Source organism: Nestor notabilis, unplaced genomic scaffold (genome assembly GCF_000696875.1).
Source record: "Nestor notabilis isolate BGI_N333 unplaced genomic scaffold, ASM69687v1 scaffold21220, whole genome shotgun sequence".
NCBI lineage: Eukaryota > Metazoa > Chordata > Aves > Psittaciformes > Psittacidae > Nestor > Nestor notabilis.
In genome coordinates this window covers 1-13,279 of record NW_009909972.1, presented here as the reverse complement: position 1 = coordinate 13,279, position 13,279 = coordinate 1, and the positions used below count along the sequence as shown (strand labels likewise).

The 13,279-nt window shown below is 40.7% G+C and overlaps 1 protein-coding gene across 1 annotated transcript; it reads left to right on the top strand.

Annotated features, from left to right (window-relative positions):
• Positions 1 to 1,698: 1,698 nt before the first annotated feature.
• Positions 1,699 to 8,460, top strand: CRK (v-crk avian sarcoma virus CT10 oncogene homolog; the record flags this gene model as incomplete). The annotated part of the gene is made up of 2 exons (XM_010023773.1): positions 1,699 to 2,234; positions 7,229 to 8,460. Coding segments are annotated over 2 exons (674 nt in total), but the record flags the coding sequence as incomplete, so codon positions are not given.
• Positions 8,461 to 13,279: the final 4,819 nt, after the last annotated feature.

The window sequence follows — 13,279 nt, the reverse complement described above, 5'->3', positions numbered from 1 at the left end:
GTTATATCCTTATGTAGTGCACATAAGCTGTTGTGAAGAGGTGTAGGGATGCTGCCTGTCCAGCCAGAAATCATCTCCTGTGAGATCACAGAGCTAAGAACTGCCTCTGAGGTGAAATTCCAAAGGTCTTGCTAAGTCTGGAGCTGTAAGTTAAATCCCATCAACAAAACTTGAGGGGGATTTGCATCTTTTCAGCATCACTTTGGGAGAGTAATGTGGAATCTTACTTCTCTTTCCATGCTGGGTTCATATTTCTTACTGATAGTTACCTTTCTGGTCTCTCGTGATGCCAGTTTGTGTTTTTTGAGGGTATTGCTTCTGGGTTTTGGCTCATTGCATTTGTGCTCATTCCTTTTGCAAGCCTTTCAGGGCAGTTAATGCATGCAAATGGGCATTTTCCAATGACTTGGTTCTGCTGCTTTGAATTCCCTGTAACCAGCTTCACGGATGTGCCTGTCCCTTCAGGATACTTCAAAACTGATTTATCGGGTGTATGTCTATGTTGAGCTTACTGAATCTGCCCCTTTCTCTATTAGACCCTGTTTTTAGTCCCATGCACTGTTAGCTTTCCATGCTGACAGTGCTACTTTGAAGGGGGGTTTGGATCAGTGACAGCTTGAAGAATTCTGCTAGCTTTGTACTCGAGAGCTCAGTCTCAGAACTGTTACATATTCCCTGCAGAGAACCAGACTTGCAAAGTAAGCATCTCTTTCTTGCTAAGAGTTACTCATTAAAGCATCAATCTTTTTCCTCTCCACTACCCTCCCCCAGCCTCCACAATCCTTCCCATAACTGATTACAGTGTATGGGGCTTGTGGAAATAGAACATCACGTGTATGGTTTTTCCCCAGCTGAGCCTGAAGAACATAAACCAGGGGAAAAAGTGCAGCACACAGATTGAAAACTAATGGATATCTGCACTTTGATACTTCTAGTGACTTGAATGTGAACATCATCTGGATTTTAATGTATTTGAGATTGAGGTTTATAGCTTAGGCTCTGTCTGACAAAGAAACTACAAGACTTGAGATTAAAAGACTAAATTATACCTGTAATGAAAACGTACATTGTTGTTTTGCATTGCATCAAATAGACCTAATGTTCTTTAATGGTACCTTTTATCAAATAGCAGCTCATTTGCTCAGTCACGTAAGTTGTTCACTGCTGTGCTAAGCAGTTTTCTGTGGTGTTGATGCCTTTAAGCCAAGATCCATCACAACAGGTAAATAACCATTACTGCAATGTGTCCTGTTGAAATAACTTTTAAAAACCCACCTTCCTTGAAATAGCCCCAAAATTCCATTTGCTTCCTGGATTTATAGTATAAAACAGGAAAAAGGGAATTGTCTGTTTCTGAATGTACAGGCTTCTGAGAAACTCAGATGTACTGAACGCTTATCTGTTGGGTCCATATAACCTGCAAGGAAACGGGATATTTTTAGCCTCATTTGGGAAGTTTGACAGTGCCAAACAATTTTTTTTTCCTTCTTTAACAAAATCTTTCCAAATAAAACTCTCTCCTCACGATCATGGTAGTGCTGTCTTTGGTTAGAAAGAGCTGAATAGGATAAATGTTGATCTAAAGATGATCAAATTCAATATCAAATTACATATCTGTAAATATATTTGTTTTCCCAAATGTTTTACTTGGTTTTAACTGTTGTGTGCTCTCTTTGACATGTTACCTTCTTCTTTCAGGGTTGAACCCCAGCCGATTTCGAATAGGTGACCAAGAGTTTGATTCTTTGCCATCTTTACTGGAATTCTACAAAATACACTATTTGGACACTACAACCTTGATAGAACCAGTTTCCCGATCCAGGCAGAATAGTGGTGTTATCCTCAGGCAGGAGGAAGCTGAATATGTGCGAGCTCTCTTTGACTTTAATGGAAATGATGAAGAAGATCTTCCATTTAAGAAAGGAGACATACTGAAAATCCGGGATAAACCTGAAGAGCAATGGTGGAATGCAGAAGACAGCGAAGGGAAGAGGGGAATGATACCTGTTCCTTACGTCGAGAAGTATAGACCTTCCTCTGCTTCACTATCTGCTCCGATTGGAGGTAACCAGGATAGTTCCCACCCACAACCACTGGGTGGGCCGGAGCCAGGGCCCTATGCCCAGCCCTGCATCAACGCTCCGCTCCCTAACCTTCAGAATGGCCCTATTTATGCCCGGGTTATCCAGAAGCGAGTCCCTAATGCCTACGACAAGACAGCCTTGGCTTTGGAGGTACATAATGGGCAAAACTTAGAAAGAAGAGATCTGTTCAAGGGATTTCCCTTTCGATCACGTTCTAGTTTTGTAGGAATAAGAAAGGGAAAAGCATTGTAATACTGGTTTTACGTCATGCTTAATAAGTTACGGATGAATTTTTCAATGAATAAGTGACTAGAGTCACTTGTAGACTAGAGTTTGATTATTGTAGCATGTTTAGGTTACTGAACCAATATTGTGTCTTTTGTCAAACATCACTAACATAAGTGTTTCCCCATCCATGTTTTCACTTCTGTAGTCTATTTCAGGGGGGAGGGAGAGGGAGCAGTTCATAAGTTGTGTGTCTGAACCTGTGTTCACTGTTTCTTGCCTCACCACAAGCTTTTAAAGATGTGCTGGGTTGTTTCTTAGCTTCTTTTTTTCCCTAATCTGTCAGCAGTTTAAAAGCAATCACTGGAAGCATTGAGAGTCACTTGAACATCACACAGACTGAGAGGATGATGATCACACATTGGTTTCTAGTTGGTGAAGCAGGAACACCTAGTTCATTAGGGAGATCTCCTGTAAAGCAGTGATTGATGGAGTATGATTTGTAATAAAGCAGTGAGTTTCCCTAAGCTTGATTCACTTCCTGATATAATCAAGTACTCGACCATGTCCCTTTTTGTTACTTTCCTCTGAAAAGGTGACTAGAGTGCTCTATCTCTGCATATCAGATAGTTACCCCCCAACTTATAGTTGAGGAAATTGAGACTTAAGGTATTCTCAGTGGCAGACCTTTGCCTTGGGATGATATGTAAATGGATTCCTTTAATCTGGGTTTTCTTTTGAGCTAAAGGCTCTGGAATTTCCTGATACCTAATTGACTTCCTGTTTATATAACATTTTAAGTACTTGGGAAAAAACAGTTTCTGTGCTGAGTCAGAGCATCTCCTCGTCACTCTCAAATGCTTCATTTAATTGTGTGGAGCACAGAAGGCACTTCAGCGATGTGGCAACTGGAGGTCCGTGTCTTTAGTACAGAATTGGCACAGGCAGCACATTCTACAGACCTAATGATGTACGATCTGGGAGATGGGAAATACCCCCATTGTTGATAAAATTTGTCTAGGGAAGCAATATAAATATACTCTGAGGTACTATTATATTTCTGAATTGAGATTGACAGGATACAGAGTGTAAGTTTTTGGGTTGAGAAACATGTCTAGAAATTTATGCCAACTCAGCAGGTTTTGGGGAAGCGTGAAGATTTTTAACCTTCAGGCTTTGTACAGCCTAAACCACCATCTTTTTCCCTTGTTCTCACTCTCTCCATCCAGTCACCTCCTGGAGCTTGGAAATACTCCTGAATTGTGGATTGTTGCAATTACCAAATAGTAGATTTTCTTTGAGCCGCATATTTATTTAAACCTTTTGGGTTTCTTTCTGGTTTTTGTTTTTAAGCTTTTATTTAGTAGTGTACTAGCAGTGTTCTCTTAAGCTTAAGTTAAAGTGGATCCCCACAACACTGCCCAACTCCCAGTTTGGTAGCATGGAGTGGGATAGAGCGAGAAAACACTGATAATCCGGGCCATTGTGAGCAACTCTGAGTGAAAGCAAAATCCTTTACACCCTGAAGAACAGCTTGTGAGTGCCTGACCTTATGTTAGTTCAATCCTCTCCACTACAAACCACATGATGTCAAGTATGCTGTGCTTTAGCATCCTGGTTTTGGCTGGCGTAGAGTTAATTTTCTTCCTAGTAACCTATGCAGTGCTGTGTTTTGGCTTTAGTCTGAGAATAATGTTGATAACATACCAGTGGTTTTAGTTGTTGCTCAGCAGAGCTTATCCTCATTGAGGACTTCTCAGTTTCTTCTTATGCCCTGCCAGTGAGGAGCAGAGACAGAACACCTGACCTGAACTAGCCAGAGGGATATTCCATACTATGGAATGTCTGACTCAGTGTAGAAACTGGGGGGAGTTGGCTGGAAGGGGCCAACTGAGGCTCAGTGATGGGCTGGGCATTAGTCAGCGAGTGGTGAGCAACTGTGCTGTGCATCACTTGTTTATTCCTTTCTCTAGTATTACTGTTACTACTACTACTATTGTTATTTCTCTACCTTTATATTAGACTGGGGGCCTTTGTAGCTCTTGTAGACTTACTTAAATGCTTACCAGTTGACATGCTGAACCTCTTGGTTAGAATGATGCATTCCTGTCTTGCTACAGCTCTAGATTTAAGAGCAGTAGTAACAGTGGTGGTTCTTTATTCTGTACATAATATTGCATTATATAAAGTGTGAGCCGTTTGCCACTGCTTCTCATAGGCATTCCCAGCTTCTTTTCAGCTTTTAGCATTTCAAATCACAATGTTACCAGGTTGCTTTCAATGTCTGTAAAGGAAAAACCAGCAGTATGCATGTCACTCTCTGCAAGTTTCTCTTCATCTTGTCTATCAAAGTACTGTTTCTTGTTGTCTCTTTTTTTCCCATTTCCTTTCACCTCATTGTGTTCCTTCTCTGTTTAGAGATCTCTTCTTAGATAGCTTAGTAGAAAGCATTATGTGACTCTTATAAGTCCATTTTTGCCCAGATCTCTTTAATAACTATAGAGATAGAAAGCAGGATTCTTTCCAAATTAAAACTCTTATCCTCGAGTCTGGCACTATTCATGGGTGGGGGTGGATCACGCTGTTGCTCTTAGGAAAATAGATTCTTAATATCAAACGTTTTTGGTCCAAACTGTAAACAGAATATCTGTCCTCTTATTTTTAAACTGACTTGGTTTTGAAGAGCTTAAGGAAGGAGAATCAGATGTTCTAATAAGGGCTGTGCTGTGTTATGTGATAAGTTACTTTGCTTGTATCTGGACTGTTCACGGAGTTGTCAGTCTATGTTAATTAAAAGATAGGAGGAAATGAGATCAATCCATTTATTGTTTTTCTTTGTAACAGTAGCAGAACTCTGTCATCTTGACCTTTCCAGAGGAGTACTTGGAATAGAACCACAGCATTCAGAAGTCTTCACATGAACCTTCAGTTTCGCTTTGAAGCATATGGGATGTGTTTAGTTTTAAAGCTTCAAATGAAGACTGAGACAAATCTGGCCTTTTAGCAGGGGGAATCTTATTCCTGAGGTGCTGTGCTTGGTGGGATGATGTGCAATAGACTAATGATACCATAAGTCAATGTAAAAAGTGAGCTCAGAGAGAACATCTAGTCTAAATGCTTTAAAACTCCTGCTCTTTCCTTCCTAGTGGGTTGGAGGTTATATACTTTTCTGTTGAAGGCTGACACATAAACTGTATCCAGGTCTGAAGCAATTCACAGTTATCTAGGATAGTGTTCTGGTGATGCTTGTGATTAGGAAATAAGATTTTCTGCTTCTAGTGTTGTGACAATTAATCTTCCCCTTGTTAAATTATAGCTGATGTATTGGTTTGGTCAACTGAGGTTTTGATTGGTACAACCCCCCGGTGACTTATTTGCAGTAGCGAAATTACCCATCCTGCTTGATTCAATTCCTAAAGAGCTGAAACAGGCATTCAGCAGTCCAGGAAGGCTTCCTTTTGCCTGTAGCAAATAAATAAGAGGATTGTCTTCAAAATATGATTCATTAAAATGTCGCTACTCATGGCTACAAAAGGGAAAACTGGAGTCCCAAATGTGCCTCTCTTTACCAGAGAAGTAACCATCCGAGGTATGGGAAGCTGAGTTAAATGTCCATGGAGTGGTTTGATTTGAATTTATGAACTGTTAAAAGCTGTTCTGGCAAAAGATTGCAAGTGATTAAAACGTTTAAAATGAATGGATATTTGTAATAAATTGTTTTCCTTGTTCTTCACTCGCTGCCTGGAAAGTGAGAATAATGAGATTCTCTTCTGGATGAATTTGGAATGCAGCGATGAGCATCTGTGTAAACTAGTAATTCTATATTCAGTGAATTTCTGGATGAAATGTGGTAACACTTGTGGCTGTGCCTGGAGAGTTTATTTACAGTATTAATGAAAGAAAATAGAGTGTATCTGTCCCAAAAACATTCTTCTGCTGTGACCTGGGAAGAGTTCTGAACACTGCTGTATGTTACTTGTAACTAGGATTATTCATAGAATTCTACAGAGGCGTAGAAATGGGTGTTGCACTTAACACCTCTCCAGTGGCAGTCTTTACAATGTAAATTGTGCTGTCTTAGGATGTGCAAGTGCTCCTTAATTAAAGTACCCTTTAACAGTTTTAGGGACTGATTAGACCTAGACTTGCAGCCCTGACCTGAACTACCTGACTGTACAGCCTTGGGAAAGGGACTGCCGTGCAGTTCCCTACCTTTGTCAGAGGGAGACAATACCTTTAGAACTGGTTATGTGAATATTAGGTTGGAGATTAGAATAGGAGAGGCATTGCTGTGCTTTTATTTAGTGTGGTACATGAGAACTGGACACTTTTAAACTAGAGCATATTGTTTCATTGGTCCGTAGTAACCATACTTTCATTTTTCTAGCCAAAGAGTTCAGGTATAAGAGGGAAAGGGCATTAATTGTCTTTACTATACCCATGGTATAGTAATAATCTGTGGCTGGATTATCTCTTCCTCTCACTCTCTCTCTCTCTCTCTCTCTCTGTTCTATCTCCCACTTATCCAGAACTTTTCCAATACAACCTGAAAAGCATTTAGTGGAATTTGCAAATTAAGGAGCTGTTTAGCTTGCAGATTACCTCTGCAAGTCTTCCCTCCCTTCATGAGGTGGTGAATGAAGCACAAGCAGAGGGCAAACCTCTGTCCATTCAGTGCCATGCATTTATTGTGATGGTGCTCTGGCAGGTTGGCACTGGATCACAGGCTCTTCGGTTTGGGTAGCTCTCACCTAATGTAGGTACACTTCTTCCTCTCTGTGCTTTCTTCAGGGGTGAATAACATCAGGTGGTAGGCTGGTGTATGAAAAATGCTCAAGACTAAAACTACTTTTTATAGACGTTTATCTGGTCCACTTGACTTTTACACTTGTAACACGTCCTTATTTCCTACCCTGCAGGTCGGTGAGCTGGTAAAGGTCACAAAGATTAACGTGAGTGGTCAGTGGGAAGGAGAGTGTAATGGCAGACGTGGCCACTTTCCATTCACACATGTCCGCTTGCTGGATCAACAGAATCCCGACGAGGACTTCAGCTGAGTGTGGCTCAACAGTTGCGCTTCCAGATGGGAACAATCTCAACTCGTTTTTATTGCAGATGCCATCAAGACTATGTTCCGACAGATGTTGAAAGCGGTATCGCTTGTCTAAGCATTCTGATAACCTGCAAACCCCTGGGACTGAACACCACCATTCCTTAATCAAGGGTCATGTAATTCAGGGTACGACAGTAGATAACTCGTGTGTCAAGTGGCAGAACTAGTACATGATTATAGGTTGTAATGCCTGCTTCTGTCCATGTGCACAGCAGACTGGACCTTGCCAGCAGCAGCAGTTGGAGAAGGCAGTAATGTAGATGTTAAGGTAACATTTATAGCTCTCTCCGGTCCTATTGCTTATGTTGCTTCTTCCTCAGGCAATGACATCAACCATAGACAATTCAATATAGAGATAGAAACGTCACAAACTTATCCTGGAGCTTTCTCCATATTGTTGTTTTTTCCATCCTGAATCCTCTGTCCTGGAAAGGCTGTGGAGTACTTTGCGTGGTCAGTTAACTGTGCGCAGTACAGATCCACATAGAGCCCGCTGGGGACAGCCTTATGATTTATTGATGCTCACCATTTTAATGGTAAATGACAGATCAAATCAACCTTGGAATTCTAGAAGTTTGTGGACACTAGATTGATCCCTTCAGTATTATTGATGCTTCAAACATAGCAGCTGATTTTAAATGAAAATTTTCTATTAACACACCAATATCTCTTTTTATCCACAAATATAAAGCTTATGGAAGTGTAAACATCCATATCAGTGCTGAACCATACGTGCGTAGCACTTTAATGCCTAGCTTTAAAGCAGTGTTTGAGTCACTAAATATACTAAAACATTGACGCTGCTTTCCAGTAAGATTAAATTATATAGGGCCAGTTCAATTTTTCTAGAGGTCTGCAATAACTCCTCTTGTACAATACTCTTACAGTACAAATCAGTGTCAAACATGGTGAACTGACAAAGCAAATAGTACTTTTTATTTTAAAGTTACTCTGGGGACTCTTCTGGTTTAATTCCCATCTGTAACGTATTTGATAGTGATTTCCCGAGGATTTTTATTTTTAATAAACTAATGGAAAGTATTTGTGTGCTTCTGGATTGATTCTCAAAAGGCAGAATAGAGTAAATATGGCTTTCTAGCTCGTAATGAGAATCAGTGCATTGAATAGGTGGTGATATGCACTGCTTGGTTTTGGTTTTTAGTCTGTTCTTCTAATTATCTGGTTTTCTCTAACATAAATCAGAATGGATTCAGTAAGTTTTGTAAACTGAAATGAAACACTGAAGTAACTCCCCTTTGCCTGTACCCTGGATTGTTTTCCAAGCACAGCACTCTAGTGACCAAACGTAAGCAAACAGATTTTGTAACTTTGCCTACAGTGTAATCCATACACAACAGTTGTTTTTCTGAATAGTAGCAAACTGAAAATGTTCTTTGGGTTGATGGAAGCCATGTGCTAGAACAGCTCATTGGTTGTAAATGCTGCGAGGGCTGGTTCACATGGCAGAGGCTATTGCTGCAAGGCACTGACCCGGACAACAGAATCCTGGTAACACTTTACCTCAGAACTGTAACATGCTGGAAATCATAATATTTCTGTTCTATTTAAGTACTAGTCGTTTTACTTCAAAACTAATCCATCAGCAAGCCTGACTAATTTTCAGGTAATGGGCACTCATTAATCTGTAGCCTGACACCAATGTTCATCGTGCTTTTCCATCACCAATCTCATAAGCACTACTGAAGAGGATGAGAAAACTGACAGTGGTGACAGAACAGTAACAGAGAATTGCAGTACTACTGGTCTAGCTTGGGGTGCTCTTCTGGTTAGAGTGATCTGCCAGTGATTGCGGGATCTCTTCTAGCTTAGGACAAGATTTACTGTGAGGAAAAGAATTGAGAAACTATAGGTGCTGTAACACATTGGTTTCCTTAAGGCTAATTTGTATTTTTCCTCTGACTTGATATTTACTTATGACTCTTGTTTTTTCAGTAGCTGCATTTTAAATAACAAACTTAATCCCGAGTTTACCAGTGGCCCATGTAGGCTTTTATTGCAAAAGAAACATAATGAACTGTGTGCTCTTACAGTAACACTGTTTGTTCTGAAGTACTTTTTCCAGTTGCAGCTGATGAAAGCCCAGATGTTTGTACCTTTCCAATCACAATTGTTTTAAGATACCAAAAGAACATTTTTCACCTGGTTTTATTATGCAAATCTTGCCTTTTTAATACAAAAGACACAAACTGAATTAAGTAGCAAATACCGTGCAAACTTTGTAGGTGTGTTTTTGTCAAGACTGTATAAATATAAGTGTATATTTGTACACTTGGAAAGAGCAAATAAAAGCAACTAGAGGAGTCTTAATAGCTGCTGTTGCACTAGAATCCTAAGTTCCTGTCAAGCAGCTTTTCTTAGGCAACTGATACGTTAATGCAACTGTTTTCCACTATTCAGTTCTAAGCCAAAATGTGATTTTGTTTCATAGGTGATAGAAATGAGTATGTTTGCATTCGGACGAGATAGGCATTTCAGCTTCTCAAAGCTCTTAAAAGGAAAATAGGTAGAACTTATGTTCATGAACATGTAGGTGAAATCCTTTTGTGGCCTTTGTTTATCCTCTTCTGTTTGTTCCCTCCCTCCTCCTGGATGCGTGCAAAAAAGAATCATTGCTAAGAATATTGGTCACAATCTTTTTGTCTCTCCTTGGCTGTGGTTTTGGTCTCTTGTGCATAGGCAGGTGTTAGAACTAGAATAATCATTTCTAGAAATACACCGTGAAAGCAGAATGCTCAATTACACTGTGTTCTCTTGGTGCATTTACACATTATATCACACTAAAAAGTACAACTGGCTGCTATGGTTTTTTTAATCTCTTTCATTTTGGTAAACCCCAGCCTTTTTACTAATATTTGCCCTGGTTAAATCTTGTTAATCTGTTTGAATTGTATTTGTTAATAATGCAAATATTTCTAATCATCTTAAAACACTTCATTTTTGTTAATGGTTTTGGAGAAGGATTCTAACCAAACCAGTTTGAAGAAAAAGATGAACATGTGCCATTGTATTATAACACTATCCACTTTCTTGACAGTTAAAAGTCTTTTTTTATTTTTTTGTAGCATGTAATGTATATGTTCATAGTACGTGAAGTAAATAAAAGTATAGTCAAAACTCTGACCTTGTGTCAATCAGCTGTTACTGGGCTACGTGCATTACAAATAGAGCAGTGGGTATGGATTTTGGATTGGCCATACTCGTATGAAACCAACACAAATGTCACACAAAGCAAGGTAACTAAAATAACTCATCAACCAGTAAGGAAGCAGGAAACTAGAGGTTTTATGGTTAAGTAAAATCACCAGTAAAAACAGGGTGACTTTCTGTAATCAAATGAGTCAAGGGGGTGGGGGGAAAAAGTATATTCTCACTGCGAAAGAGGACTCGTGAAGAATGTTAAGATGGGATTTCGTAGCTGTTAGTGTCACTTCTATCTACACAGGTGAATCTGGAAAGAGTTTGGGGGTTCTTTGGGTGCTGTGTGTCAGTTTGGAAAGATAAAAAGCAGTTTAATCATTCTTAGAATTGTCAGTGAAAACATACAGTAAGTTATACAAATTGGTGCCAATGTGAATCTCAAATAGGAGTGTACTAATGGGTCAGGATGACTTCTCGGAGGGAGGGAGAAAACTAGTTCAATGAAAAGCTAAGATGGGCAGTGTACTTTTGAGGGAGGAAGCACTGAAGATGAGGACCAGAATGCCTATATCCCATGTGGGAGAACATTTGTAACACGAACCTGCATTACACCTACTTTTGCCGTTGTAATCCCCCTGCAAGGGGACAGTGGCCTCTCAGAAAAGAATCTTGGTGGCAATGCTGTATGTAAAACCAGTTTAATTTGGGGTGCACACCAAAGCACACTTCTAGCTCCACACCAGTGGGTTCCTATTCAACTTTCCTAGGTAAAAGTGCTGCTGCCAGCTTTGCTCCAGTGTTCATGCAACTTGACTGCAGCAAAGCTGCAACTCGAGAGGGCCTTTTAATGAGATTACCTGAGATAAATCAGAAGGAAGAGGTTCCATACTGCCCTGACGGCCATCCCCTCCTGCTGCTTAACCTCAGGCTGGTCTATCTGTCTTCTACTGCCACACAGGGCTCATGCAGAAACCTATTGCCTCTCCTTTCCTCCTCTTTCCAACAGCTGTTTTCAGTGCAGCAGTGGTAGAAGTTGAGGGTGCAAGGGCCAAGCAGATTGCATCAGCAAATGATGCTGTATTTCCCTGCATTCGAGTGTTTATTCCTTGTGATTGCCAAATCCCTGACCAATTTCCAAATATTTGCATGCCATCTGTAACAAGTGCACTCAAAAACATTTAAGGTATTCAGACAACAGGTTGTAATTCAGCAAGTGTATCAACTTCTGCCAAATAAGCATGCTTAAAGTGGCCTGGTTCATATGAATTGTCGGGGTGTCTACAACTTGAGTAGCTGCTGAACATGAGGCTCACAGGAAAGTGCATCTAAATTGATGCAAATCTCATTTATTGTGCACAGCTCCTACAGGAAACTAAGCCTCAGTTGCTGAAAAATAGACTTTTTATGGTCAAGATAATGAAGAGCAGAGGTGATTTTCCATTGCACAATGAGCTTTAGTATATTGACTCAAATATATGGTGACTCTGCATACTGCTGGGACCTTCTGGGTGCCTACCAGAACTGCCTTTGTAATAGTACCATGTATTTACACAGAATTCAGAGGTAAATACGTATAATGACTCCCAATTTTAACAAAACCAGCATTTTCTGATCATATTTTGGCTACATTTAACATTTTCTTGACGTCTGATTTTGACCTTAGTCCAGACACACCTTTTGTTTTACTCTGATGAAGTTTTGATTCGGTAATCCTGAGATGACGCAAAGAGCTGAGGCCCAAAATATCCCCTGGAAACAGACCATTGATTTTGTGGGTTGGCAAACAGCGATATAAAAATGATTCCATTATATTTTTAGACTTACTTGTAAGAAACCCATACGCTTGTGTTCATTTTACACACCCTGAAGCTCTTATTCACCAACCGAAATCCTGTGTTAAAACGAGTCAGGAAACAATAAGCTATTTAAAAAACACATGCTTTAAATGGTGCTTTAGGTGTGTGCCCTCAGTCGCGCATCAGGAACCTGCTTCAGTGGGCACAAAACAATAGAGTAAATAAAAGGGTACCCGATGCTGCGTCCAAGAGGTGCCAGCGCTGCTCAACCTCCGCTGCGGATCAAGGACCACAAAGGTCTTTGTGCACTTCCACACCTCGGGAAGGCCGAGTCTTTATCCTGCTCGTCGGGAGACACTGGGAAAAGACAGATAAAAGGCTTCATTCCCAGCTATCCTCAGCATATTTTTGGTGGTTAAATTTATGCTGCTTGAGCATAACCCCTTTTAGCTTCTTCAAACCATTCTGGTTTCAGAAATTGAGGCATTATCTCAATGATTTCAGTGCATGCTCTGGGGTTTTTTTCTTTCCTAAGTACTAGTGAAAAATGCAGTTTTAACTTCCAGTTCTTCCAGCCTCTTCAAGCTGTGAAATTACCATGTCCTACGTCAGACACAGCATTGGAGGTGATACTTTGCTTGAGTAAACAGCCTGGAGACACCGCAGCAAGCTGCCAAAACAGCCCTTCTGCCTTCCATTTCTAGGTCCACCATTGTGTGCGGAGCACACCCGGTGGTTTGCACGACACCACACACGGAGGTATTCAAACAGCATCGCCAGCGGCTGAGGGCAGCAAAGCCGCATCCCCTGAGAGAAACGGGAGCACTGAGGGGAACGCCGCTCCCCACCAGCACCCTCAGCCCGCGGCGCGGCCTTGGTTGGCGGCCCCCCGAGGCGGGGAC